Genomic DNA, 25860 nt, shown 5'->3' on the forward strand with positions numbered 1-25860 from the left:
CTTATGCAAGCTTCAGGTGGACAGTGCTCATTGCCGTGGTTTACAAAACCCAAACAACGTCACTCCTACTCACGCTTAAGAACACCTAGGGCTCATACTGAGACTCTAGAAAAGTTTCATGCACTGTTTGCTTTACTGGAAACTATAATTTCCAAAGGGTCTGTTGGCCTGATAAATCTTGAAACCCAGAGGACCAACTTCTCAAGACTATCAATTAATTCCATGCCCCATGCTTTAGTGTCAGCATTCCTCCTCAACATGAAAACGTCAGAATGAGCATTGCCCTAAAATCAAAGGAGGAGGCGGTATAACAGAGAGGAGAATTTGGAAACAAGTATGACTGCTGAATCACTCTATTAATATTCCTTCTAGTTTCCAGTGTTTAGGAAACAGCTATAAGAAAAAATCTGAGATGGTTGAATGGTAGTCCATGACATAATCTGAGATCTGCTCTGTAACTACTTGTTAAAGTACGCTCTGAAAATTATTGCTTTTTCCTTTCTTTGCTTTGTATATGTTATATTTTACAATAAAAAATGTTACAAAAAAGATATAGCTCCTTAGAAAAGCAATGTGTGCTGCATTAATGCTGTATTGCAAGTGGAAGGTCTGACCCAGGATGTCCTGTCCCCTTACACTGCCCTCCCTATACAGGGCTGGAGTGCACCAGTAAGCCACACTCTGCAAGTGCCATCCAGGTCAGGAGGCCTTTGTCAACAGCCCAGCTGCCAGCAGAGACAGTGCATCTCTTGGATGGGTGCCCAGAAACAAGAACAATGGACAGTCACAGGGCACCTTCTATGGGAACAAGGGCTTTGGGAAAACATCTGGGACACCTGCCAGCGATGAAAGGGAACTGTCGCGCCCCTGCCCACTCTCCTAACATGCCACCTGGAAACACTGAGACATACCCAGCTCAAGTCCTGAGTCACACCATAGAAACCCAAGACGCGACCAATGGCTTCACTGAAAGAGCGGACACTAAGGGTATTCAACCTTACGGCACTTAGCCCAACCTTTCCAGCTACCCATCATATGCCAGCAGCTTACAGACATCACATGGGAGTGTCCAGATGCTCCTGAGTCGGCCACACCCATCGTCACCATATGGGACACATGGGCTGATCTCAGGCTGCAGTGACCTGGTGGCAATCACATGACATCACCCTTCTGCTCTCAGAAGGAGCAGGCAGTACATTCACTGCTGTAGGTACAGCTGTGGGGCTCATGTTAGCATTTCTGGTGAGGAAAGCTAATCAGCGAGCAACCATATGCTGCCTAAAAAACCTCTACAGGATACCTACAGAAATAACAGTGACCAGGGAACCCCTTTCACTGGACAAACGACCCAAGCAAGGCTACGGAGTATGATGGAATGTGGACTTTCATCCACCCTCTACCCCCAGGCACAGGCCTTTTAGAAAGAATGAATGGCCTCTTAAAGAGACAGCTGAAAGGTGGTGAGAAACCCCTACAACAATGAACTAAAATGCTTTACCAGGCCCTAACCTGCCTAAACTCTACACCACAGGCCGCTTGCTGCTCCAGCTCCCATTGAAATGTTAATGGCAGGTGCAGGCGGCTTAAGTGAGCACTGAGGATACAAATTAAAGGCTCATCTGCCTTACTGCTAAAAAGGGGAGCAATGCTGATTTATCGTTGCCTGTGCCTCAGACCCTACAAGCGGGGAAATGAAGCCCTTCGGCCTCGGTGCTGGCCGATGCAGCCATGCTGGTCAGGAGTCTGAGGCCCATGTGGAACAGGGTTCACCCAAACATTGTTATATGGCCACAGTTTATACCAAAAATGCCTGTTGAAATTTGTATAACCAACCCTGGGCCTCCTGCCCCCATGGGAACCTCACATGTAACTGTGTGGATTCCTCTCATGCCTGGACTGATAGCTGATGTCAGTAGAGGACTCTCGGGACCGACAGGAGATTCTCCGGTACGTAAAGCCTCCCACAGGGAACCTCTGCCTGGTACCTTACCACCTACCAATGGACTCCTACATTCATATTACCAGGTCAACAAGATTCACCCTATTGTTCCCCACAAACATCTTTCTTTTCACCCATCCCACCCTAGCAAACACCTTTCTAGTGTGGGCATCAGCAGTAACCCATGCCCACATCAAACCCATAGCTGGGTTTTGCAGCCTTCCCTGGTCCCTGGCTCCTGCTAACTGGACTATGGGCAATGCTGTGTTGATATGGCAGAATTTGACACACTGACAAATCTGGTGTGGGACTCTTTTAAGACTAAACTCCAATTACCGTCTTGAGACTTGGGGTAATGTTTTTTTCCCTTGTGAGGTAACAAGTAAACGAGTTCCAGCCTATATCCAGGTATGCTGTACATGATGGGTAGGATGGCTGACAGCAGAAGCAGTAGCCTTAGGCTCTATTGTCCCTGACTGCATGGAATATCTTGATGGAAACTGAGATATGGTTGGTTGCCCTCAGAATTGTGTAATTTTACTGTCATGCTACATCATAACCTTTTCCATGGCAAAGTCCCTCCAGCATGGAACATGTGCCTCCCAAGGGGTGGCTATGGACCTGGGGGCAATATGGATGACCCTATTTACAACTGAGCAGGACACTGTACATGGGGGTGGCCATAGGTCTCTGCCACACTGATTCTTTACCACACACTCCTAGCAATGGGGAAATGGTTAAATCTAAGTATTGAGTGAAGTGTACCCCTTGGTGGTTTCATTGGTTATTCTTGCCACGGGGGGAGCTACCATGGTGTTTTGGTTTGCTAAAGCTGCCAGAATGTAATGTACCAGAAATTGGCTTTTATAAAGGGAATTGATTAAGTTACACATTGCAATTCTAAGGCTATAAAAATGTTCAAATTAAAGCACCAACAAGAGGATACCTTCTCCAAGGAAAGCCAGCCAGTACCTGGAACACCTCTGTCAGCTGGAAAGGTGCATGGCTGGCATCAGCTGGTCCTTGCACTTGGTTCATTGCTTGCAGCTTCTGATTCCAGTGGCTTTCATTCTAAGCATCTGTGGGCCCTCACTTAGCTTCCCCAGTGCAAACTCTGGATTTCATCTCGTAGCTTAACATCTCCAAACATCTGTGTCTTGGTTTCATTTCTCTGCTCTCTATGTCAGTTCTGAGCTCTCTCTCTCTCTGTCTCTGTTCCTTTAAGAACTCCAGTAAACTAATCAAGACCTACCTTGAATGGGCAGGGCCACGTATTTCATGGAAATAATCTAATCAAAAGGTCCCACCCAAACAGTGGGCCTGCCCCCCCACCCCCAAACTGGATTAGGATTGAAAGAGTGTAGCTTTTCTGGGATAACAGTTTCAAACCAGCCATATGGTTGCTGAAAAGCATATAACAGCCTTAGCCAACTATACAGCTCACGCATTTAAGGAATCTTAAATTACCAATAGCATTGTCAAATGATGATTCCATCCTATTATGGAAACTGGTCTTACAAAATAGAATGGCTTTAGTCATTTTAACTGCAGCACAAGGTGGAACCTGTGCCCTTATAAACACAGAATGTTGTGTATATATTCCTGATCACTCACAAAATACTTCAGAAGATTTAAATCATATGCAAGAGCACATTTACAGTTTTGATCAATTATCTACTGAGTCCCTTTGTACTCAGTTTAATTCTCTTACTCAGCCTTGGTGATATTTCTTTATAGGATTATCTGTCTCCTATGTTGGATTACTACTATCCTGTTGTTTTTTATATTGCTGTGGTATATGAACACAATGCCTGCCCTATGGTAAGTGCACCCTGTTAGAGGGCAGTAAACTGTGGCGGCCCAGGCCCCAAGCCCTGTCCTACACAGCCCATAACAAACCTGCTTTAGCCAAGGACAAACATCAAGAAAGTAAACAATCTCTCCAGAGGGGGAAGAATGTAATCATGGATGTAAAAATGGCACTGATTTTACCTTACTGATAAATATCAATCCTAGTAAAACATCAGGTTTCAGGCCCTTTTAGTTTTTATACTAGAGACCCCATGTTCTCATACTATATGGAATGTGTTTGAAAATCATATACTAGTCCTTGCACATCTCCTGTTCCTTGCAGAACACTATTCCTCTCAACTGGCCACCACTGGAGAACCTCTTCTGTTCCTAAGTCACAATAAATCTGTTTTCTTCTGTGCCTGGCACGTTTTTCAGTCTTGCAGTAGCTCTTGCCCACGCTTTGCATGAAACCGTTCTGGACCTGAACATTTACAAATAATAAAATGACAGCCTTTACAGTGGAAAAAATGACAAACACGACTTTGACCAGGTCATCGAGGTTAACATCCAGTGTCGTCATGCTGCTACTACGCATCCATCAATATGATGCAATGAGGACACTTCACCTCTGTGTCATTCTCTCCTGAAAGCCGTAGCTCCCATCTAAACTGAAAAACATCAAACAACCCCAAACTGAGGGGTGTTCCACACAACATGTGACCGAAACTATTCAAAATACCACAGTAATGAAAAACACTAAGAGACTGAGAAACTATCACAAAGCCCAGGAGAAAGAAGGCATGACGATAATGTGACGTGGTGCTCGAGATGTGTGAGACACATCCTTCACATCTTCTGAGCTTTTTGTTTAAGTGCTCTGAGGCATCACTTTAGATCTTTCTGAAATCTTAAAAAAAAATTACTCATATTTGAGTTTCATCACAGGAGGATGACAGCCATGCAGTGGCCCGAATTTAATCTTTACTTAGAAGCTACTTAACTTTAGCATCTTCTGCTGTATTGGAGAGGTTGAGAATTTCCAAAACCATAAAGTCCTGGCTGCACTTTAACAATCTTTCCTGTGGTTTATATCTCTCCTCACATTGTACTATACGCAACAAGAAGTAAGGTGGCACCATAAACACTGCCTGGGTATCTCCTTAGCAAGATTCGATAGACACATTCTTCCCACATCACTGCAGGTGACAATGTCGCTGAACTGTCTGCCACTACATAATGAGGATTCTTCCTTCAGTTTTCTGAAGGAAGATTTACCTCACTTTTCTGCAAATTCTCATCTACAGCCTTATAAAAGACCCCAAGGCTTCTAATAAGTTTCTTCAAGGCACTTCATGTTTTCTCTAGCACACACCCACTTAGCTTGACACTACTGCTCTTCCTAAAATGTGTCATTTCTACATTTTAAGTTTTGGTTAAGGAAACACCACACCTCCAGTCAAAATAACACGTATAAGTCATCCATTGTTGCATAACAAATTACCCCAAAACTCAGCAACTGAAAGCATCAAACATTTACTATCTCACTATTTTATGTGGGTTAGGATTCCAGATGTTTGGCTGGGTGTCTCTGGTTCATTGTCTCACACATTGTGGGGTAAGCTTTTGGGTTGCAATCTTTCCTGAAGGCTCAACTGAGGGAGGATCTGCTTCCAAGCTTACATGATTATTGAAGACCTCAGTTCCCTGTTGTTGGTAGGGCCTTCAGTTCCTTCCACACAGAACTCTCTGCAAGTTGCCTGTCCTCATGATATGGCTGCTGGCTTCTCAAAGGATGAGTGATCTGAGAGTGCACAGATCAAATGGAAGCCAGTCCCCTTTGAACCAAGTATTTTAAGTGACATACCATCACTTCTGCCATATTCTATTCATTAAAATGTGAGTCACTCTGTATTTTAAAACTTCAAGTTCTGTGTGAGACCAAAGGAAGAGATGTTTATTTGGTGAAAAATTCATATCTTCTGCGGCACACTATTTTAATTTGTACAGTCTATTCGAACACCATAATTACATGGAGCCATGAATAGGGAGTGAGATCTTGTTGGTTTGTGCAGGATAGTGTGATGCCCCAATACATTCTAGAGTACTCTGGGCAGAAGATAGAAAAGTACTTGCAAAGTCCGTTTGAGGGACTTATGAAACATAATCCTGCAAACGAGACATGAAGACTACTCATGACAATGCCTGAGAGAACTCCTAGAGGACCTCTTGTTTAGATGTGGCCTCTAAGCCAACTCCGCAGGTAAATTCACTGCTCACCCCCATGTGGGACATGTCTCCCAGAGGTGTAAATCTCTTTGGCAATGTGGGACATGACTCCCAGGGATGGGCCTGGCCCTGGCATTGTGGGACTGAGAAAGATTTCTTGACCAAAAGGCAGAATCATAATGAAACAAAATAGAGTTTCTGTGGCTGAAAGATTTCAAATAGATCATTCTGGAAGTTATTCTTATGCATTATATAGACATCCCTTTTGAATTTTCAAAGTATTGGAGTAGCTACAGGGAAATGCCTGAAACCAGTGAACTGCAATCCAGTAGCCTTGATTCTCGAAGACTGCACAACTACATAGTGTTTTCAGTGCAACCATGTGATTGTGAGTCTTGTGAATGACTCACTCTCTCCGGAGTATGGACAGATAAGTAAGAAAATAAAGACAAAAAGTAGAAAAATAATAGGGGGCAAAAGGGGTATATGATATTTTGGGTGCTCTTTTTTATTTTTATTGCTTATGGAGTAACGAAAATGTTCAAAAATCAATTCTGATGATGAATGCACAACTCTGATGATATTGTGAACCACTGATTGTATACTTTGATTATATGGCATGTGAATATACCTCAATAAAATTGCATTTAAAAAAAAGTGAGTCACTAAGTCCAGCCCATGCCCCGTGTAGGGCATTAATCCCCATGTCTTCAAGGAGTCACATCAAATATCAGGATATCTGCTTAAACCCATCATTTTATTTCTACACTCTCTGTTCAATGGATCCACGTCAACAATATACACTGTCTTGATTATGCTATAAAATAGGACTTAAAAAGTTGGGTAGTTTTCCTTCAACTTTATTTTTTAAAAACTCGTTTTGACAACTGCAATCCCTTTACCTTCCCACATAAATTTTAGAATAAGCTTACCTGTATTTTTTGTAAATAATCTCTTTTTTTTTTTTTTTGGATGGGCAGGCACTGGGAACCCAATCCGGGTCTCTGGCATGGCAGGTGAGAATTCTGCCTGCTGAGCCATCGTCATACTGCCCTGTAGATAAATTTTGTAGCTCAAATTCCTATTGGAATTGCATTTAATCTGTAGATTAATGTGATAACTGAAATCTTAATTGTCTTTCAATCCATAAATATGAGATATCTTTGTCTTTAATGTCATTCATTAGGATTTACAGCTTTCAGCATAGAGACACTGAACTTATTTTATTACATTTTTACCTATATTTTTCATTTCCTTTCTTTTTGGGGAGTTATTACAAATGGTAATTTGTTTAAATTCATTTCCCATTGACAGTATATAAGTTAATTTTTCTGCATTGACTGTGTACCACATGAGCAAGCTAAACTCATCTCTTCTACGTGCTTTCTGTTGAGTGTTCTGTTGAGTGTTTGGATTTCCTAAGTTGACAATCATTTTATCTATGAATGGAGACTTTATCTTTTTCTTCCTAGATTGCACTGGCAAGGGCTTCAAGTATAATGCTGAATATGTGTTCAGAGTGGACATCCATCACTTGTTCTGGTCTTAAAAGGAAAGATTATTAATCATTGTTTATTAGGCTAGTTATGGATGTTTTGTAGATGCACTTTCTTAATTTTCTGAGTTTCTGCCATGAATGGATATTCAATTTTCTGAAATGCTTTTCCTAACATACATGGATATGATCATACTTTTTTTTCTTTCTTTTCATTTTGGATAATAATATATTGATCAATTTCAAGTTTACTAACTCTTCTGTCACCTTCATCCTGCTACTACCATTTCCATTTGGTTCCTTTTCTAATATTATCTATTCTCCTGCTGAGTATTTCAGTATTTCCATTCAAGAACATTCACATTTCTGGAAGCATTGTAATAATACCCACTTTAAAGTCTTTGTCTCTTATTCCAACATCTGTCTTGAGATTGGTGTCTGTTTTTTATCTTCATGAGTTGAAAACTTTGTTTTTCCACATCACATAATTCTGCATTGCATCCTGAATGTTTTGAAAATTATGAGACTGGATTTAATTCATCTTGGAGAATATAGACATATATATTATTTTCTTTTCAGCAGGCAACTGGCCTGCTTAGTTTAGTTTGCAACTTCCAGTCCATATTCCGTGGGCTGTAGTTTAGTTTTCAAAGCACTTGTAGTGAGCCCTATTTGGATCTACCCCATGTGGTCAATAACAGACCTGGGCAATGGTTTATCCTGTTAAGGTCTTATCTTTCCATGCATGCAAATTCTAGTCAGGGCTAGAACAGAATTTCCTATCAAAATTTATGATATCACTTTCCTAAGCTTCCTTTTCTAAAAGTGTCCACTCTGATACATTCCAGATCCTGGGGTCTGCTCCCCTTTCCTGGTTTTCTGGTGAGAAATCCAAGGCTTTCGATTCTCCATTTTGCTACACATCTCATGGACACAGCTACCTCCAGGTCCAAGCAGCAACATGGAAGGTGACGAGGAAAACAAAGGGGATTTTCCCGTGTCTCAGGCCCACAGATCCTCTGGACCCAGACAGGTTCCACTTACGCAAAGATTTAAGTACCTGCTCAGTCACCAGTCTTCACCCAAGGAATGCCTGGGAGTGCCAGATAACCTTTATTTCCAATTCTGGTTTCCTTCCCAAATTTGCCCATACCCATTACTTCTCAGGGTTCTCAGACAGTTGTTCAATGCATCTTTCTAGGGTTTTCAGTTACACTTGGTGGGAAAGATAAAATGGGGTAAGCACACTCCACCCTAAATTCATCTGGAACAGGACCCAAAGTAATTTTATTTCCAGTGATTATACCCCTAGAGAATTAATTCTTAGAAACTTTCTGAGAGTATACAGAATTATGACAGACTCATAATAACCCAATCAGTTTATGTCAACTCTTTATTAAACGTTTCAAAGACACAAAAAAAGCTCAAAGGATGACCAATGAACATATCTACATACTCCACAATGACTTAATAGTTGAATTATTTTTTACATGCTTGCTTCATGTTGGGCTTTCTCAGAAAAACTATTTGAAAATGTTGCACACATCATGAATTTTCAAACTTAGAAACTTCTACATGCATTTCCTAAGAACATTATCCTAAATAACCTCAATATCAATATCACTTCTAGGAAAACTAAGCATACAATATTATCCAACACTCATTTCATCTTCATATTTCCCCGATTATCCCCCATAATGTCTTTTGTATTTATTTTGTATTTTATGATTCAGAAGCCAATTAAGGATCACACCTTGAATTTGGTTATGCCTTTGAGTAACATAATTGGAAGAACCCATTTTTGTTTTATTACATGGGTTTTCAAGAGTCCAGATTAGTTGCCTTGCAGAATTCCCAAACTCTGAATCTGTATGGTTAGTTCCTTATGTGATTCTACTTGCTACTTGTATTTCTTTTAAACAGAAAGATAAGTATAGGAAAGATGCTTTGATTTATAGTCAGAATCCATCAGAGATGATGGTATATGCTCCATATTGCATCTCATCAGGATCCATAAACAGGTCCCACTATTAGTGAAACTTTGACTGCCAAGTCTCTCCATTACAAAGGTATATTTATTTTCTAACTGGTAAGTATCAGATCCTTTGACACTTTTAGTTTGCTAAAACTGACAGAATGAAATATACCAGAAGTGGATTGGCTTTTACAAAGGGGATTTATTAAGTTATAAACTACAACTCTAAAGCCAGAAAAATATCCAAATAAAGGCATCAAAAGAGGATACCTTCACTTCGGAAAGGCCAATCACCTCCAAGGTTTCTCTATCATACTGGAAGGCACATGGCGACGTCTGTTGGCCCTTCTCTCCTGATTTGGTCTTAAAATGGCTCTCATGGCTTCTGTGAGTTCTTCTTTAGCATCTCCCAGGGCATTCTGTCTCAAAATGTCTGCTGTCAGCTCTCCAAGCATCTGTGCTTTCTCCAAAATGTCTCCCTTTTAAAGGACTCCAGTAAGTGGATTAAGACCCACCTTGAATGGGCCGGACCACATCTCCATGGAGATAACCTAAAGTTCAACCCACAAATGAGTAGGTCACATCTCCATGAAAACAGCCTAATCAAAAGGTCCCACCCAACAAGAGGTCTGACCCCAGAAGATTGGATTAGAAGAAAAGGGCTTTTCTGGGGTACATAACAGTTTCAAACCAGCACAGACACCATGCAAGTATTATTCTCTAAAAATCCTTCACCTAATGAATTTCACCATTCACTGATAATTTTTTCCTGACTTACTTGCACTAAAGGTTGTAAAATGGTGATTTTTCTAAATCTATCATCCCATGTACATTAAAAAATGACATTCTTCAAATAATTATTATACCTTTCCTTTTCTTCTATTTTTATCATGTATTTATTTACTTCATGACATAATCCATTAGTTTCTTCTTATTCTTGATGTTTAAGCCGTCCCAAATTTGGCAGTGGCAGCTCCTTCAGGTTGGCTCCTCTGCTCTTCTGACATTATCTTAATAGGAGCTAAATGAAGTCTTCCTTTTTTTTTCATAAAAACATTCCAGGTACATTTGATGCTTTCACTATTCCACACACGGAAGTCATTTCTCCAAGTTGCCTGATGTGGAATATTATTTAGAAACCAAAATCAGGGTAGAAAGCATACTAACCGCAGCTGGATAACAAATATTTTTATCTACACTACCTTGCAAATGGCTGTATACATTGCTGAATAGTGAGGTCTTTTTAAAAGTTTCACTTTCCTTGTAAATATAATCAAACGTATAAAAAGATGCTTTCTGATGAATTAAAACAAATGAATTAGGAATTATATTATGCTGTACACTTGAGTCTATTTAATTCTAAAACCCTTCCTCAGGCAGAAGGCTCTATTAACCAAATTAAGATAATTTTTAAATAATACTAATTATGAAAGTCACACATACAATTGGAAGAAATAGGCCCAAATGGAATATGAAAGGTATCTTAAAGTGGTGGAAAACTTGGATAGCCAATTTGACCTGATGAATACAATGTTTAAAAATAAGGTATCCACTTATTTACAGAAAATAATTTCAGAAAGATGTATACCAAAACCAAACAAAAACCCAACCTTCTAATGAAATCCTTCAAAGCAATTACAGCATCTGGACTTCAGCTGGGTTTGAGGATACTAGAGCAGTTATAAAAAGAACAGGAATAAGCAGGAACTTGTAAAATAAAGGAAGGATTAAAAAAAATAATAAAGGATGGACATGGCTCTAATTCAATCATTATTATTAAAATGAGGAGAAAACCTCACAGACCAAAATATTAAGTCACTGCAATGGTTAATTTAACACAAAAGAATTGTTCTGGGACAAGAGGTTGAAAATTAACTTTAAATTACTGCAGGACACTGGAGCCTAAACTTAGATTCTAGCTTTTTCCATGCCCACTAAACTCAGTTTATTCACTGTAAAATGAAGAGCTAGTAACACTAAGCTAAAATCTCAGTTGGAGATTCTGTCAAATATATACATTTTGCAACAAATCAAGTGTTATCATGACAGTTTCTCCATTTGCTTCCTTACTGCCACCTTCTGTAATACATCAATCAATAAGACTCTTTCAGTAAGACAGGGTCGTACCAAATAAATAAATAGCATGGGAGTTGGAAAGAAGAGAACCGCCATTTGGGAAAATTTTAATTTTCAACAGTAAATTCAAGAAAAATGCATTTTTACTATCATCAAGGACTTTTGAAAACTGTACATACATTTCGACAGAATGTGTACATGTACACATATTGGCATGTGTATATATGTATCTCTATATAACTTGCTGATTAGGGGCAATGCATAAAAAGTGAGCTGGATTATTTTCATATGAAAAAGTTGAATTTAAAGAATTCTCTCTCTTTAGCTTCTCTTTATGAAAAGGAGTCCTTCCTATGCCTACCATTTAAAAAATAAGGCCCCACATGTATTTGCATTATTTATAATATCACAATGACTGCTTTTTAAAGAAAACTGACAAACAGTAGCTTACTTTTAGAATGGGAATAAATCTAATGAGAGAAAACTATTTTTGATGTTTTAAAGTTAGCTTTTACATTTTTTCTATGAATTAAAATATTTTGGGTTTTGAGAAATCATGGAATTTAATGGTTCTTATAAAAGGGTTGTAAGACTGTCCTCTTGGTATTTTCATCTATCAATGAAATCTCTTAGGAGTTGTGCCCTATTTATTATTTCCCTGATTATTCTTCAGTGAGAAGTCTTAGATTATTTGAAAGATGAATTTAAGTAAAGGTGGGGCTGTAGGTGAATAGTTTCCCATATTCCTTTCATTTATAAAGTTTTTTCTTCATTGTGAACTTTTTTGTGTCTAGAAAGGTTTGACCTATAACTGTAGGCTTTCCCACATTCCATACACTTAAAGAGTTTCTCTCCAGTATGGATTCTTTCATGTTCAGTTAAGAATGAATACTGGCTGAAAGTTTTACCACACTGACTACACTGATAGGGTTTCTCTCCAGTATGAATTCTCTGATGCCTATAAAGGTTGGATTTGCAACCAAAAGCTTTCCCACATTCTCCACATATATGAAGTTTTTCCCCAGTATGAATTTTCCGATGTTCATTAAAGGAAGTATACTGGTTGAAGGCTTTTCCACACTCATTACACTGATAGGGTTTCTGTCCAGTATGAATTCGCTGATGTTCAATAAGGGTCGAGATGCGTGTGAAGGTTCTCCCACATTCCATACATTTACACAACTGTTCTCCAGTATGAAGTCTCTGATGTTCAACCAAGGATGTAAACTGGCTATAACTTTTCCCACATTCATTACATCTATAGGATTTCAAACCTATGTGGGTCCTTTGATGTCTATGAAGTTTTGCTCTACAATTGAACGCCTTCTCACATTTGTCACATTTATACAGTTTCTCTCCAGTGTGAATTCTCTGATGTACAGTAAGGGTTGAACACTGGCTAAAGGCTTTACCACATTCCTTACATTGATAGGGTTTCTCTCCAGTATGTACTCTCAGATGTTTGATAAGAGCTGAACTACTGCTAAATGCTTTCTCACACTCCTGACATATATAAGGTTTCTCTCCAGTATGAATTCTCTGATGGGCAAGAAGGAATGATCTGTGGCTGAAGGTTTTCCCACATTCACTACATTTGTAGGGTTTCTCATGAGAATTAATTCTCGGGTGTTCAAGATGTAGGAGACTCTGGTTGAAGCTCATCCCACATTCATTATAAATATGAGGTGTTACTCCTGGGTAAAGTTGGAAGCATTTCATTAGATCAAAATTCTGTTCAAAATCTGTCCCAAAGGTATAATATATATTGGGTATCCCTTCTATAGGAATACTCTGCTGTGAAACAATAATTGTATTTAAAAATAAGCATTTCCCCAAGTCAAGACCTGCATGGTTTCCATTTCCAGAGGTGGCTCTACTGTGTAAGTCTATTGTTTGCCTGAGACAGTTCGTCTGTTGCTCCCGTTTTAACCAGGTCTCAAATTCCAAAGTTTCTCCAAATCTGATGTCTTTTTGACCATACTTAGTAGAATTTTTCGTTATTATTTCCTGAGATGTTTCTTCTATAACAATGTTCTGTGGGGGAGGAAATGCTTCTATTTCAGGCCAAATCTTGAAATCTGAAATGAATCAGAAGTATTAATGCCGTCCCGTTCTGGAAGAAAAAGATAGACTGATGTACTAGGGAGACAATGAAATTGGTAATAAAAGTAAAAGACTATTTATACCATCTGATCTCAAATAAGGGCTTGAATCCGGAGGACAAGAGGATGGAATAATGGAAAGACAAAGGAAAGGCTAAGTAAGTAGTGTGGGAAAGCGCACATGGCAAGTTAACACTGAAAATGAAGAGACTGCATCCTGGGAGAAATACAGTTTGACACAGAAGGACAGATGGAAGTGTATGAGAATACAAGAAGATGTAAGATGTAAAGTTCAGGTTGTAAAGCCCGTATGGTGGTACTATTGGATACTTCAGTTTATCCTTATTGCCCACTCTGAATGTACTAGGCAATGAAGTGGATACTTATCTTTACTTTCCCCTTTGCCTTGCTACTCACAGTTAAAATTCTGCTTTCTTATATTTTTTCCCATGCTCTTTCTAAAACCTAATACAAAACAATTGTGATTTCATGGTATGTTCTGTGGGAGGGGAAAGTGTTAAAAAGAAGATATTCAGTTTTTAAAAATTACAACATCCCTGAAGCATGACTACTTTGAGGATATCTGATCTAAATTTAAGATGCTGATTACATAGGAGAGGAAAAATATGGAATAAACACACCACATGTAACAATCTAACCCTTGTTATTGGAGGAATAACAATTTTTTCATACTATGCTCCCACCACTCCCCTGTTTTATTTGATCATGTGGAAAAATCATGTTCATGTCTTCTAACAAGCTCCTACCAGAAGGCTGAATTCTCTTTGTAGAAACCTTTGGAGCAATGAAAGTCTGCAAAGGCATTTGAAGTCAACAAGTCCTGAAGTTTTGAAATATGCCCAAGACCCAAGCTCACCTCTGACTCTAAAAGATTTGGCTTGAGCTGATTCTAAAGAACTTTAAAACCTGGATTTCATTAATCCATAACTGAAATAGATTCAAATGAGAGAATTATAATTAGATAAGTGTGTTTACATAAATAAGCTAGTGAACTGGGGTTATTACTGCTAATAAACTGTTGCTTAATCCAATCAGCTTTAGTAATTAGATATTGTATTGAGCTCTTTAATTGAAAAACTAGACAGGAACAAAAAAAAAGGATATAACTTCTCTTAGCTAATGATACCCATGGGATGACTGTTTGGATTTTCAAGGATTTATCCAGGTATTTTCACTTTTAAAAATCCAGTTAAGCACAATATGACCTTCTCTGCCCATCCAGAAATCTACTATAATATTCTAATCCTATTTTTCTACAAAAAACTTCTTAAGCTTTAAGCTCAAACTATCTTCTAATTACAATTTTTAAAACATTTATTTATATCACCCATTCTATTACTTAACTTACATATACAAGGTACGTTAAAATAATTAAAATGTTTGTTCAAGGAGAACAGTGGACATGAATTATGCTTATCTGGCAATCATTATGCAGAGGACAAGTATGCAGTCAAAATGTCTTAAACAAAAATGGAAAAGAACTAATGGAATAGGGTGATTTAAGCTGGGACAACTATTGTGAAGAGCAGGTAACCTTAGAGATGAACAGAAAAGTGATTCTCCTTTCTGACGCTGGACTCCTGAGACTCAGTCACTACTGAACAATCAGAAGCAACGAGACTATGAAATACATAAGTGACCAAACAATAATCCATTTTGCCATTACATGAAAAGCCTAGACTGTGAGCTTAGGTTTGAGGTTCAGAGAATTGGAAGATATTGGAAGATAGATATTGGAAGAAGAGATATTGGAAGAAACCAATATCAGCTACTTGTAAAGAATGGTTTAATGAAGGAGTTTGGACAGTAAAGGTGGAATGGATTTTGATAAAGAAAAAGAGGACCCAGTCAGGGAGACAGGAAGACAGTCTGATCAAGTCATCTGTGGGGAAAAACAAACCTGTTTTTTTGGGGGGGGGAGACAAACAACAGCCAGCTTTATTTCCACGCGCCAGGCATTGCTCTAAATGTGTTGCATGTTTTCTCTCATTCAAACCTAACCTCAGGGCTGTGAGGCTGGTAGAATTAACATATGCATTTTACTGATGAGGAAACAAGCCTGGGGAAGTAGCACTTTTGGGAAGCTGTCCTCTCAGGGGTCAATGCTGACCCAGCTGGCCCCTGAGCGAGAGGCCTGCCTGCCACTCACCCTGAACCCAGCCAAGGGCCGGGTGTCATCCCATGTGGGCTTTTCTCCCGTACGGAACCAAGAGAACCCATGACCCACCCAAGGTCCTACTGGGACTCAGGAGTCATGTTCCAGGGCCAGATCACGGGGTCCTCGCAGACTCTGACAACCCACCCCCCATGCACACCTCCATGGCTGTCAGGGGGGACCCTGATGGGACCCAGTTACAAGGATTCAAAGTGTTTTCCAGCTGTTCCTGGCAGAGAGACCCTCAGGACCCTGGTGAGGGGCAGGCCAGGGTGTCACTGAGTCAATTTTTGTTTCTTGATTTTGTAGACCCGGAAAAGAAAGGACCTTTAGAGACCCCTGGGGGCCAAAGTCCAGCTGCCTGCATTCTGGGCCAGTGGGTCTCCACCCTGCACGTTAGAGTTCCCGGGAAGCTTTTAAAAACATTTGATGCCCAACATCAAATACGGTCTAACAATCCCACTCCTGGAATTGAAAAGCAGGGACTCAAACAGATCGTTGCATCGCAATGTTCATGTGGCATTATCCTCAGCAGCCAGAGGGTAGAAACAACCCAACTGTCCATTGACAGATGAATGGACAAACAAAATGTGGTCTATCCATATGACGGGATATTATTTAGTCATAAGGAGCCATGAAGTTGTGAAATTATTCCACTTAAATGAAATATCTAGAACAGGCAAATCACAGAGACAAGAAGTAAAGTAGAAGTTCTCAGGGGCTGCTAGGGGGTAGGGCATGGGGAGTCATTGTTTCCTGGGTGCAAGGTTTCTGCTTGGAGTGACGAGAAAGTTTTGGTAATGGGAGGTGATGATAGCACAACACTGTAAATGTAGTTAATGCCACTGAATGTACACGTAAAATGGCTAAAATGGAAAATTTATAATAAATACAATTAAGAAAAGGAAAGTTGTAAAGCTCAGGCCCCAGCCCCACCACAGCCAAGAGCCACTCGTGGAGCTAGGGGAGGCTTTTGTGACTAAAGAAGGAAATCCAAGCAGGAATTAGTTAAAATTTTAATTAAGCAGGGTGAAGCCAAACTTACAGTTCCTGAACTACTGACAGAGGGAGAAGATAGAAAACAGGAGACATAAATCTGTGGGCAGATAATGAGAAGAAAGTAAATAGTCATGTTTGTAAAAGATGCAGGTGGGATCCGAGGACAGAACGGAGTCTGAAAGATGATGTGGCTCCACTAGCCTAGATGGACTGATGTGAGGCTCAACGACACTGAGGCCAATCATAGATGCAATTAAACCAAGTTCAACAAATCTTAATTAAATGCAATATATTAGATGCCAGAGTCACATAATCCAAACACTTGGTCTCTCCTCTCAATGGGCTCAATCTAATGAAGAAACTAAATATTGAAAAAAATAACTAAACTTCATTATGATAGCTACTGTATAATGAATGTGTTCAAGTCACTGGATAAATTGTTACACAGACACAGATGATGGAAAAATTAATGCTGATTGGGAAATGGGAAAGAAAAGGGTTACAGATAAAAGATGGAATTTTCCGGGCAGATGGATCTTGAAGGATAGTTTTCCAGTTTTCAAGATGGAGGAAGTAATTCAAGCTAAAGAAATAACATAAAAATGAGTACACAGCGTGGCCAGGACACGGAATTGTAGCTTAAGTGGCCAGTGATAAGGCTGGGAACAGGCGATAAAATATGTTTACTGCAACACTGAGGAATTCTACCTTACTCCATGGATAATGGGGAAACAATGAAGTCTCTTATGGATTAATATATGCTCAAAAAGATCATCCTGCTGGCACAGGAGGTGGATGAGGAAGAAAAGCTCCGAGAGGCTAAGTAACTTGTGTGAAGTCCTAAGGCTTGTAGGTGGTGTGGGTGGGCAACCAGACGTTAGGAATGCCTATATGCAATCCAGGCTCCGAGATGCTATGCTGGATGCCTATCTGGAGAAAACTGTATTTTAATAAAGAATGAGGGGAAAGAGATGCTAATGAAGGCAAGGCTCAAAGATTAAAGGTCAAATATCAAAGACAGAAGCAAAATATTGACAAATCTGGAAGTCACATGGTGAAAGAAATGGTACTGGTTATAAACAGTTACAGTGATTATATTTGGATGCTCTAGGTAAAATAATTTTAAAAGATAATAACTTAAAAAAAATAAAAGTAATGACACTGGTAATCTAGGTTTCCATCACTCTGCATTTTAGCTTACTAGCTCTGTGAACAAAGTATTTTAAACTCTCTGATTCTCTGTTTTTCAAATACAAAAACGATATCCAAATTTGGTAATCTTTAAGTGCTCCTCCAACTCTAACAATCTACAGTTTTATGTAAATATTGATTACATTAAGCAAGATTAGACTAGTATAGGTTAGAAAAGGAGTCAGCTAGCAACAGATCTGTGGGGCCAAATTCAGCTGCTGTACCAGTTCGTGTAAATAAAGTTTTATAAACACTGCCCTACCCTGTCACTTCAGTACTGTCTTTGGCTGCTTCTGTGCTATAAGGACAGGGGTGAGACCATATGGTCCACAGAGCCAAAAACAGTTGCTCTCTGGCACTTTATAGGAAAAGGTTGCTGGCCCATGGGCCAGAAAGAATACAGTGATTACTTTCCTGACATCTATCTGGTTGAATATAATTCTGGGAGATGCAAGCCCAATCTCTGAGGAGATAAGAAAAATGTGAGTTAAGAAGACAGAGATGATGATACTTTAAAGTATATGTCGATGAAAGAAATGAAAAAATAGTAAAGAACTCAAAATGTACCAACAGAGCATTTAAATGCGGAATATTTAAAATCTGTCAGACATGAACATGTGTGAATTAAGATAGAATAGAAACTGGAGAGCAAATGGTTAAAGATGTTAGAAAGAAAGTAAGTGAGGTTACAGAAAAAGGCAAAGGGATAGAGAATGCAGGAAGTTGTGTCAGCTAGATAAAACAAAAAACGCTTTGCTTCTCATTCTCAAGAATGGTATCAGAAAGATGCCAAGGTAAGAACTTTCTTGATGCATTATAACCAAAAGAGCTTCTTGCCAGGTGACCCTGAGCATTCCAGCAGGGCTCAGAATTTCTAAGAAAGTTCCCAGAGTGCTGTCTCCACATGACCTGCCCCTCTACAGAATGCTCATTTCTGCGGAGAGGTGCACTCACTCACCACAACAGGTGTCTCTAGGTATTTCTCTTTCCGCCACAGAGGGATCTTCTCCTTGCTCCAACTGGTAGATCAGCCTTGGCATTGACGATGGAATCTCTGCTCCTGAGGAAGGAAATGGAACGAGCACTTCAGAGGAGCTGCTGCAGCTTTCCAGGTGGATGTGGAGGGCGGGCAGGTTCAGTTCAGAAAGACCATAGGGCTCTGGCCACGAAGCCTCTAAAATGGGAGTTCCATATGTTTCTCAGAGTCTAAATTGGGATCTTGTCATTGGGAAACTGCAATGAACACATGTATTGGGAGGAAGGGCAGAATAAGGGGGGAAGTACAGTATTATGGGTATCACAGCAAACACACACAATCTTAACTCTACACAACTTCAACCCTTCAGAGGGGCACAGCAGGGTGTAAAACTTTCAGACTGTGAAGCCAAAAGAGGGAGCTAAGGTATTACTATAGCAGATTCTTCATTACAGACAAAACCACCTTACTCAATGAGATGAGGTTGTTGTAGTTTTCCAGCATCACCTCCCGGTACAAGGTTCTCTGGGCAGAGTCCAGGTGCAGCCACTCCTCTTGGCTGAAAAGCACAGCTACATCCCTAAATGTCACCGACTCCTGTAACAGCAAAGCCATTCCAAATCACCCAGGGCCATATTCTTACATGGCCACAGGCATACCCAGGAAGACGATGACAATGGAGTGCACAGTAAGCAATTTTGGAATGACTAAGGACTCTAAACATTTCATAGCAAGTAGTTAGCTATTGGGGATAGGGTCACCAATCAACTACACAGCAAATGTTTATTGAATACTGAAAGAGAACGAAGACTCATGTCAGATGTTGTGGGGGCAGGTAAAAAATAAGGCAAAATCCCTACCAATGGAGAATTTTAATCAGCCTGGAATCTTTTAAAGTGATGGAACACTTACATTTACTTCCCTCCTTCCACTGAAAATTCAAATTAAATGAAAGAAAAAAATAATATATTTAGAGCAATCCTGGAAAACTAGATAAAATACTATCAGCAGAATAGAAACAAAAGAATTTCTGAGGCATAAAGCAAATAAATATAATACCAGTTAACAATGAGTACATAAGTCTCATAACAATTCTATGAAGAAGATTATTTGTGCTGTCTTGAAATTGTTTTGTACCCCAGAAAAGCTCTGTTCTTCTAATCCTGATTCAATACTGTAGGGAGGGACCCTTTGATTAGATTGTTTCCATGGAGATATTTTCCACTCAAATGTTGAGTGTGACCTTTTGATTTGATGGAGCTGTGACTCCAACCACTCAAGGTGGGTCACTGATTAGTTTACTGGAGTCCTTAAAAGAGCTCATGGAAAGAGAAAACTCAGTGCTGACATAGAGAGCAGCTACCTAGACACAGACATTTGAACCTGCAGAAGGATATGCTCCAGGGGAAGCCAGAAAGTCTTCACAGGAGCTCAAAGAGCTGTTGTGAAACCAGAAGACAGGAAAGATGGATAACAGACATCCCTGTGTCCTTTCCCACGTGACAGAGAAACCCCAGACACCATCAGCCTTTCTTCAGGGGTAAGATATCTTTCTCTGGATACCTTAGTTTGGACATTATTAGGGCCTCAGAGCTGAGAACTTATAATTTAATAAGTCCCCTGTGTAGAAGCCAATCCATTTCTGGTGTATTCCATTTCCAGCAGCTTTAGCAAACAAAAATAGATTCTGATATCAGAGAAGTGGGGTGCCGTGTTCTTCAAATACCAAACATGTTGGAATGGCTTTTTACATGGCTAAGGGGAAGAATCTGGAAGAACTGTGAGGAGGTGAACAGGAAAGGCTTGGATTGCTTTGAAAAGACTGTTGGTGGAAATATGGACACTAAAGGTTCTTCCAATAAGGCCTTAGACAGAAATGAATGTGTTGTTGCAAAATGGAAGAAAGGTGACTCAAGTTTTAAAGTGGCAGAGAATTTCGCAAAACTGAATCCTAGTGTTGGATGGAAGGGAGAATTTGAAAGCAACAAGCTGGGATACTCAGCTGAGGAAATTCCCAAACTAAACGAAGCCTGGCTGCTTCTTGCACTCTACAGTAAAATGCAAAAGGAAAGGGATATGCAGAGAACTGAACTCCTGGGTACAATAAAACCAGAAACTGACGGTGTGAAAAATTCTGAGCTTCCAGAACGTGAGACTCCAGAGAAAAGTGCCCCATATGAAGATCTGACCAAACATGGAACCAGTCAGTCATTTCAGCACAAGCCAGGATTGGAGATGGAGTTATCCATAAGGGATTTGTGGAAGGTCCTACAGTCTGATGGTTGTGATCCCTGTGTGCTGCATGGAAAACCAATAAGTCTATTGCGAGTTCTGTATAAATGAAACCAAGGCCAGTCTGGACAGAAAGGGTGGGACCTTTTGATTAGATTATTTCCAAGGAGCTGTGACCCTGCCCATCCAAGGTGAATCTTAATAGTTTACTTGAATCTTAAAAGAACTGACAGAGAGAGTGCTCAGAGCTGATAAACAGAGCAGACATCTAGACACAGATGTTTGAAGATGTAGAAGAATGACGCCCCAGGGGAAGTCAGAAAGATGCGCGGGAGCTGAAAGAGCTGTTTGAAATGAGAAGCCAGGAGAGAAGAAAAGCAGAAGCTGCCATGGGCTTTCCCATGTGACAAGAGAAACACTGGAGGCCATCAGCTTTCTTCAGAGGTAAGGCATCTTTCTCTGGATGAATTAATTTGGACACTGGACATTTTTCATGGCCTTAGAACCGTAAACTTGTCACTTAATAAGTCCTCTTCATAAAAACCAATCCAGTTTTGGTATGTTGTATTCCACAAGCATTAGCAAAGTGAAACAGGTTGGGATTATGTTCAGTATCTATCACCGGACCTTGAGATGTAACTTGGCTCATTTACATGGAAAAGGGAGTTTTTAAGAAAAGTATGGAGTAGCACTAACGTCCCCGGGAGGGTGACATCACTAGTCTTGAAAAATGAAAAAAAGCAAAGGCAGCCAGGCAAAATTCTGGACCACAGCGAGTATCACCCTGGAAAACCAGACTGGTGAGAACACAGCTGCTGCTGTCACAGACGAGAAAGAGGTACAACTTTACCAGCACTTTCACTAGCACTAGAGAAACACTTCTTTTGCTGTTTCATTCCCCCTCCTTTCTCTAGAAATTCAAGACCACTACTGCCAACAAGCATCAGAGGTTACTGGACATTGTTCATTTCTCTGCACCCCTGGCTTCTGTCTCAAGGTCTATGGCATGCACAACTGACTGCCCATGCCGGGTCACACGTCTGTACCTCATCTGTAAGGGAGGCTGGGAAAGCAAGTTTGTGATGATTTTAGCTTCTAGAATGTGAGCTGGGCTATGTCTTCTATGAAGAGTCAAAAAGAAGGGAATTCCACAAACAAAGGAAGCTTGTTTAGATGTTAAGCAGTCAAAAAAAAAAAACTCTGATATACAGTAATTCCATATTTACTTGTATTTTAGGTGGGGGAGATGGCCTCTTTGGAAGAGCTGTCTGGCTCTGTTGGGACTAGAACAGGTGACATGAGATCCTGCTGTGGTAGTTAGGTTCAGGTGTCAACTGGGCTAGGTGATGGTGCCTAGTTCTGTTGCTTGTGGACTCATCTATGGCTGATTACACCTGCAGTTGGCTAAGGGGAGTACCTTTCGCAATGAGTGATGTTTAATTTAATTAGCTGGAGGCTTAAAAGAGAGAGGTCAGCAGACCGCTCAATGAAGCACAGCCATACCTCATCTCAGCCCTCCCAGCTCAGCCCAGACATTTGGAGATGCAGAAAGAAATAACCCCGAGGAAAGCTGGTGGCACCCAGAAGCCAGGAGAGAAGGCCAGCAGAGACCACCCTGTGCCTTCCCACTGACAGAGAACCTCAGATGAAACTTAGCTGCCTTTCCTCTGAAGAACCATAAGTTTTTAACTAAATAAATCCTCTTTTATTAAAAGCCAATCCATCTCTGGTGTGTTGCATTCTGGCAGCTTTGGCAGACTAACACAGATTTGGTACTGGAGAAGTGGGGTGCTGCTGCAGTTTGCAAATACAACATGCTGGAATGGGGTTTTGAATGGATAAGGGGAAGATTCTCAAAGAGTTGTGAGGAGCTTGATAGAGAAGGCCTGGAGTGCTTCAAAAGGACTGTAGACTCCAAAGATACCTCTGATAAGGCTTTAGACAGAAATTGATAGTCATGAGAATTCTGGGCTTCCAGAAAGCGAGACCCCAGTGAATAGGCCCCATGTGAGGTTTAAAGAAACCATGGAAGCAGCCAGCCATTTCAGAGAAAGCCAGGATTGGAGATTGAGTTATCCAGAAAGGATTTAAGCTCTGGAGCCAGACCCACACATGTGGAGAGGGTGAGTTTACCCTGGACGCAGAGGGTGGGCCTTCTGTGTCATTGTTCAGGAAATGTACCACCTCAGGCCTTAGAGAGGGTGAAGTGCATAAACTGGGGATTGCGGGGAGCCACCCCATTGCTCTGGAGGGGTTGAGTGTGTGCCCCAGAGTTGGCAGAGAGCCTGGGTGCAGGCCCAATGCTTGGAGAGGGTGGAGCCGAGAAAAAGGTGGTCTCTTCAATGTCCTTCAATGTTGCAAACTCCACGCCAGCATCTGGAAAGAGCAAGGCTGCCACACAGACCCTTGGAAAGGGTGGGACTGCCACTTGCTAAAGCCCTGACAATAAACGACTTTCAGACTTGCAAACCTAATGGAGTTTGCTCTGAAGGTTTTCAGAACTGCTTGGGTCTGGTGATGGCTGTTTTCCTTTTAAGTTTTCCCTATGGCAATGGAAACATGCATCCTATGACTACCCCTCCTTTGTATATTGGAAGTAGGTAAATTGTTATGAGTGTCACAGGTCCAGAACCAGAAGAAAATCTTTGCCTTAGGATAGACCATGCCTTTAACAGACTTTGATGAGATTTTGTACTGGTTTTAACTTTGTATTGTATTTGTATTGTAACTGAAATGGTTTAAGGCTTTTGTAATACTGTAATGGAGTGAATGTATTTTGTCTTTTAAAAAAACATGTCTTTTTTAGGGTCCAGAGGGTAAAATGTACTGATTTAAAAGTTTTATTACGTATCCTAGAAAATGCATTTTAATCCTGACCCAATCTTGAGGAGCAACCTTCTCTATTAATCCTGATTCAATAATGTAGGTTGGAATCTTTTGATTAGATTATCTCCAAGGAGACGTGACACGCCCAATCAAGGTGAGTCTTGATTAGTTTACTGGTGTCCTTTAAAAGAGGAAACATTTTGGAAAGGGTCAGATATGACAGAAACGACAGAAGCATTAGAGTTGACAGAGACTTCACAATAGAGCTGACACAGATGCAGAGCCCTGGAGAACAGAGACACAGATGTCCGGAGATGCTTGGAGCCCAGCAGACATAGCCATGAGATGTTAAGTAAGCCAGAGCCTGGAGAGAGCCAAGGGAAGTCAAGAGATGAAAGCCAGCCCTGGAGAAGTAAAGTGAGGAACCCCCACAGGAACAGAGGCTGAAAGCAATGGAACCCAGGAGCAGGGGACCAGCAGATGCCAGCACGTGACCGCCCCACTGACAGAAGTGTTCCAGACCCACCAGCGTTCCTTGAATTAAGGTATTTTTCCCTGAATGCCTTAGACTGTAAACTTGTAACTTAAATTTCCCTTTATAAAAGCCATTCCAGCTCTGGTATATTGCATTCTGGCAGCTTGCAAACTAATGCACTTGTCTCTGCCCAACTTGCACTGTAGGCTTGGGGAACTTGTCTCTAATCCAGAGTCCACACGGCGGAGAGCCTTACAGGGAGCGGCTGTGGAACTATGTCAAGTGTGACTGCACTCAGAGAAAGGCGGGAAGAGTAATCTCTCCCTAGAGCCAGATGAAACGGTTTCTAGATATGCCCTCTTCCTTATGGAAAGCATACATTCATCTCTATTTCTAGTCCCACCTGCCTCGGCATTATAACACTAACCACAAGATGACTTTTTCTTTTTAAATTTCATTAGCTATTTTCAAAGTACACTATGTACGAACTGTATGTGTGTACAGTTTTCTCAAAGAAAATATTTTTAAAAATTTAAAAAAAGAGATATAAGGTCTCCCACTTTGAATGCCCCCAGAAAACAATGATGGCTAAGAGAAATTATACATGTTCCTATTTATAAATACACATTATTATAGAATATACAGGCACAATTACAATTTATGAACAAAAACAGGGTTGAGCCATGTATCTGAACCCTGTTCCTGAATACACAGTTTGCAACTGCAGGGACAATTTACCTAGCTGTGCCACTTCACCGCCATTCTGGAGCGGTCACATGGAAGCTGTCCACTCCTGTTGAGCTCCCAGATATTTCCAATTATAAGGACAGAAATGATGCAGGGACAACTATCTCCGTAGCCTCGTTTCGCCCGTGTGCTCTCCTTTCTAAAGGCCTGATTCTCACCGCCCTCTATGACTTGGGGTCTATGGGGACAGACCTGGACATGGCAGCCGGAATGCATGACAGCCTCCCGAGGGATCTTTACTCTCTCCTGTCCCACCTCCCCCATTTTAAAGTTATGTGTGCTAATTAAAGACAAACTGGAATTTAAAAAGAAATTAAAATTGCATCTATTCCCATAAAAAGTTTTTTTAAGTACATAGGTTATAAATAATCACTTCAGAATAATCAGAAAATACTGAAGGCAAAAAGGGGAAATAATGTAAATCACAAACAAAACCCTACTGCTCAAACAACTTTTGCTCCTATTTCAATATATTCCAGCCTGTCGTCTCTACTTCCCCACACATGACTCCACCCAGGTCGGGAAGTGCCCAGAGGCAGCAGCCTCGGGATGGCTCCCACTTCCCACTGGGGACAGACTATAAAACCCTTCACAGCAGAGAGACAGCATCCCACCTACGCTCAACCAAAGA

At 40.6% G+C, this 25860-nt stretch overlaps 1 protein-coding gene across 1 annotated transcript in view; it reads right to left on the minus strand.

The window, feature by feature from the left end:
* Positions 1-6472: 6472 nt before the first annotated feature.
* The window catches only part of ZNF354C (zinc finger protein 354C), a 51085-nt gene continuing 31697 nt past the window's right edge, over positions 6473-25860 (minus strand). Inside the window, exons 4-6 of the mRNA XM_077138262.1 lie at positions 19420-19546; positions 18932-19033; positions 6473-13583 (exon numbers count right to left, since the gene is read on the minus strand). Of these exons, the coding sequence (XP_076994377.1) occupies positions 12259-13583; positions 18932-19033; positions 19420-19546 (1554 nt within the window). The 3' untranslated portion in view covers positions 6473-12258. The remainder of the gene's footprint in view (positions 13584-18931; positions 19034-19419; positions 19547-25860) is intronic.

Source organism: Tamandua tetradactyla, chromosome 20 (genome assembly GCF_023851605.1).
Source record: "Tamandua tetradactyla isolate mTamTet1 chromosome 20, mTamTet1.pri, whole genome shotgun sequence".
Classification (NCBI taxonomy): domain Eukaryota; kingdom Metazoa; phylum Chordata; class Mammalia; order Pilosa; family Myrmecophagidae; genus Tamandua; species Tamandua tetradactyla.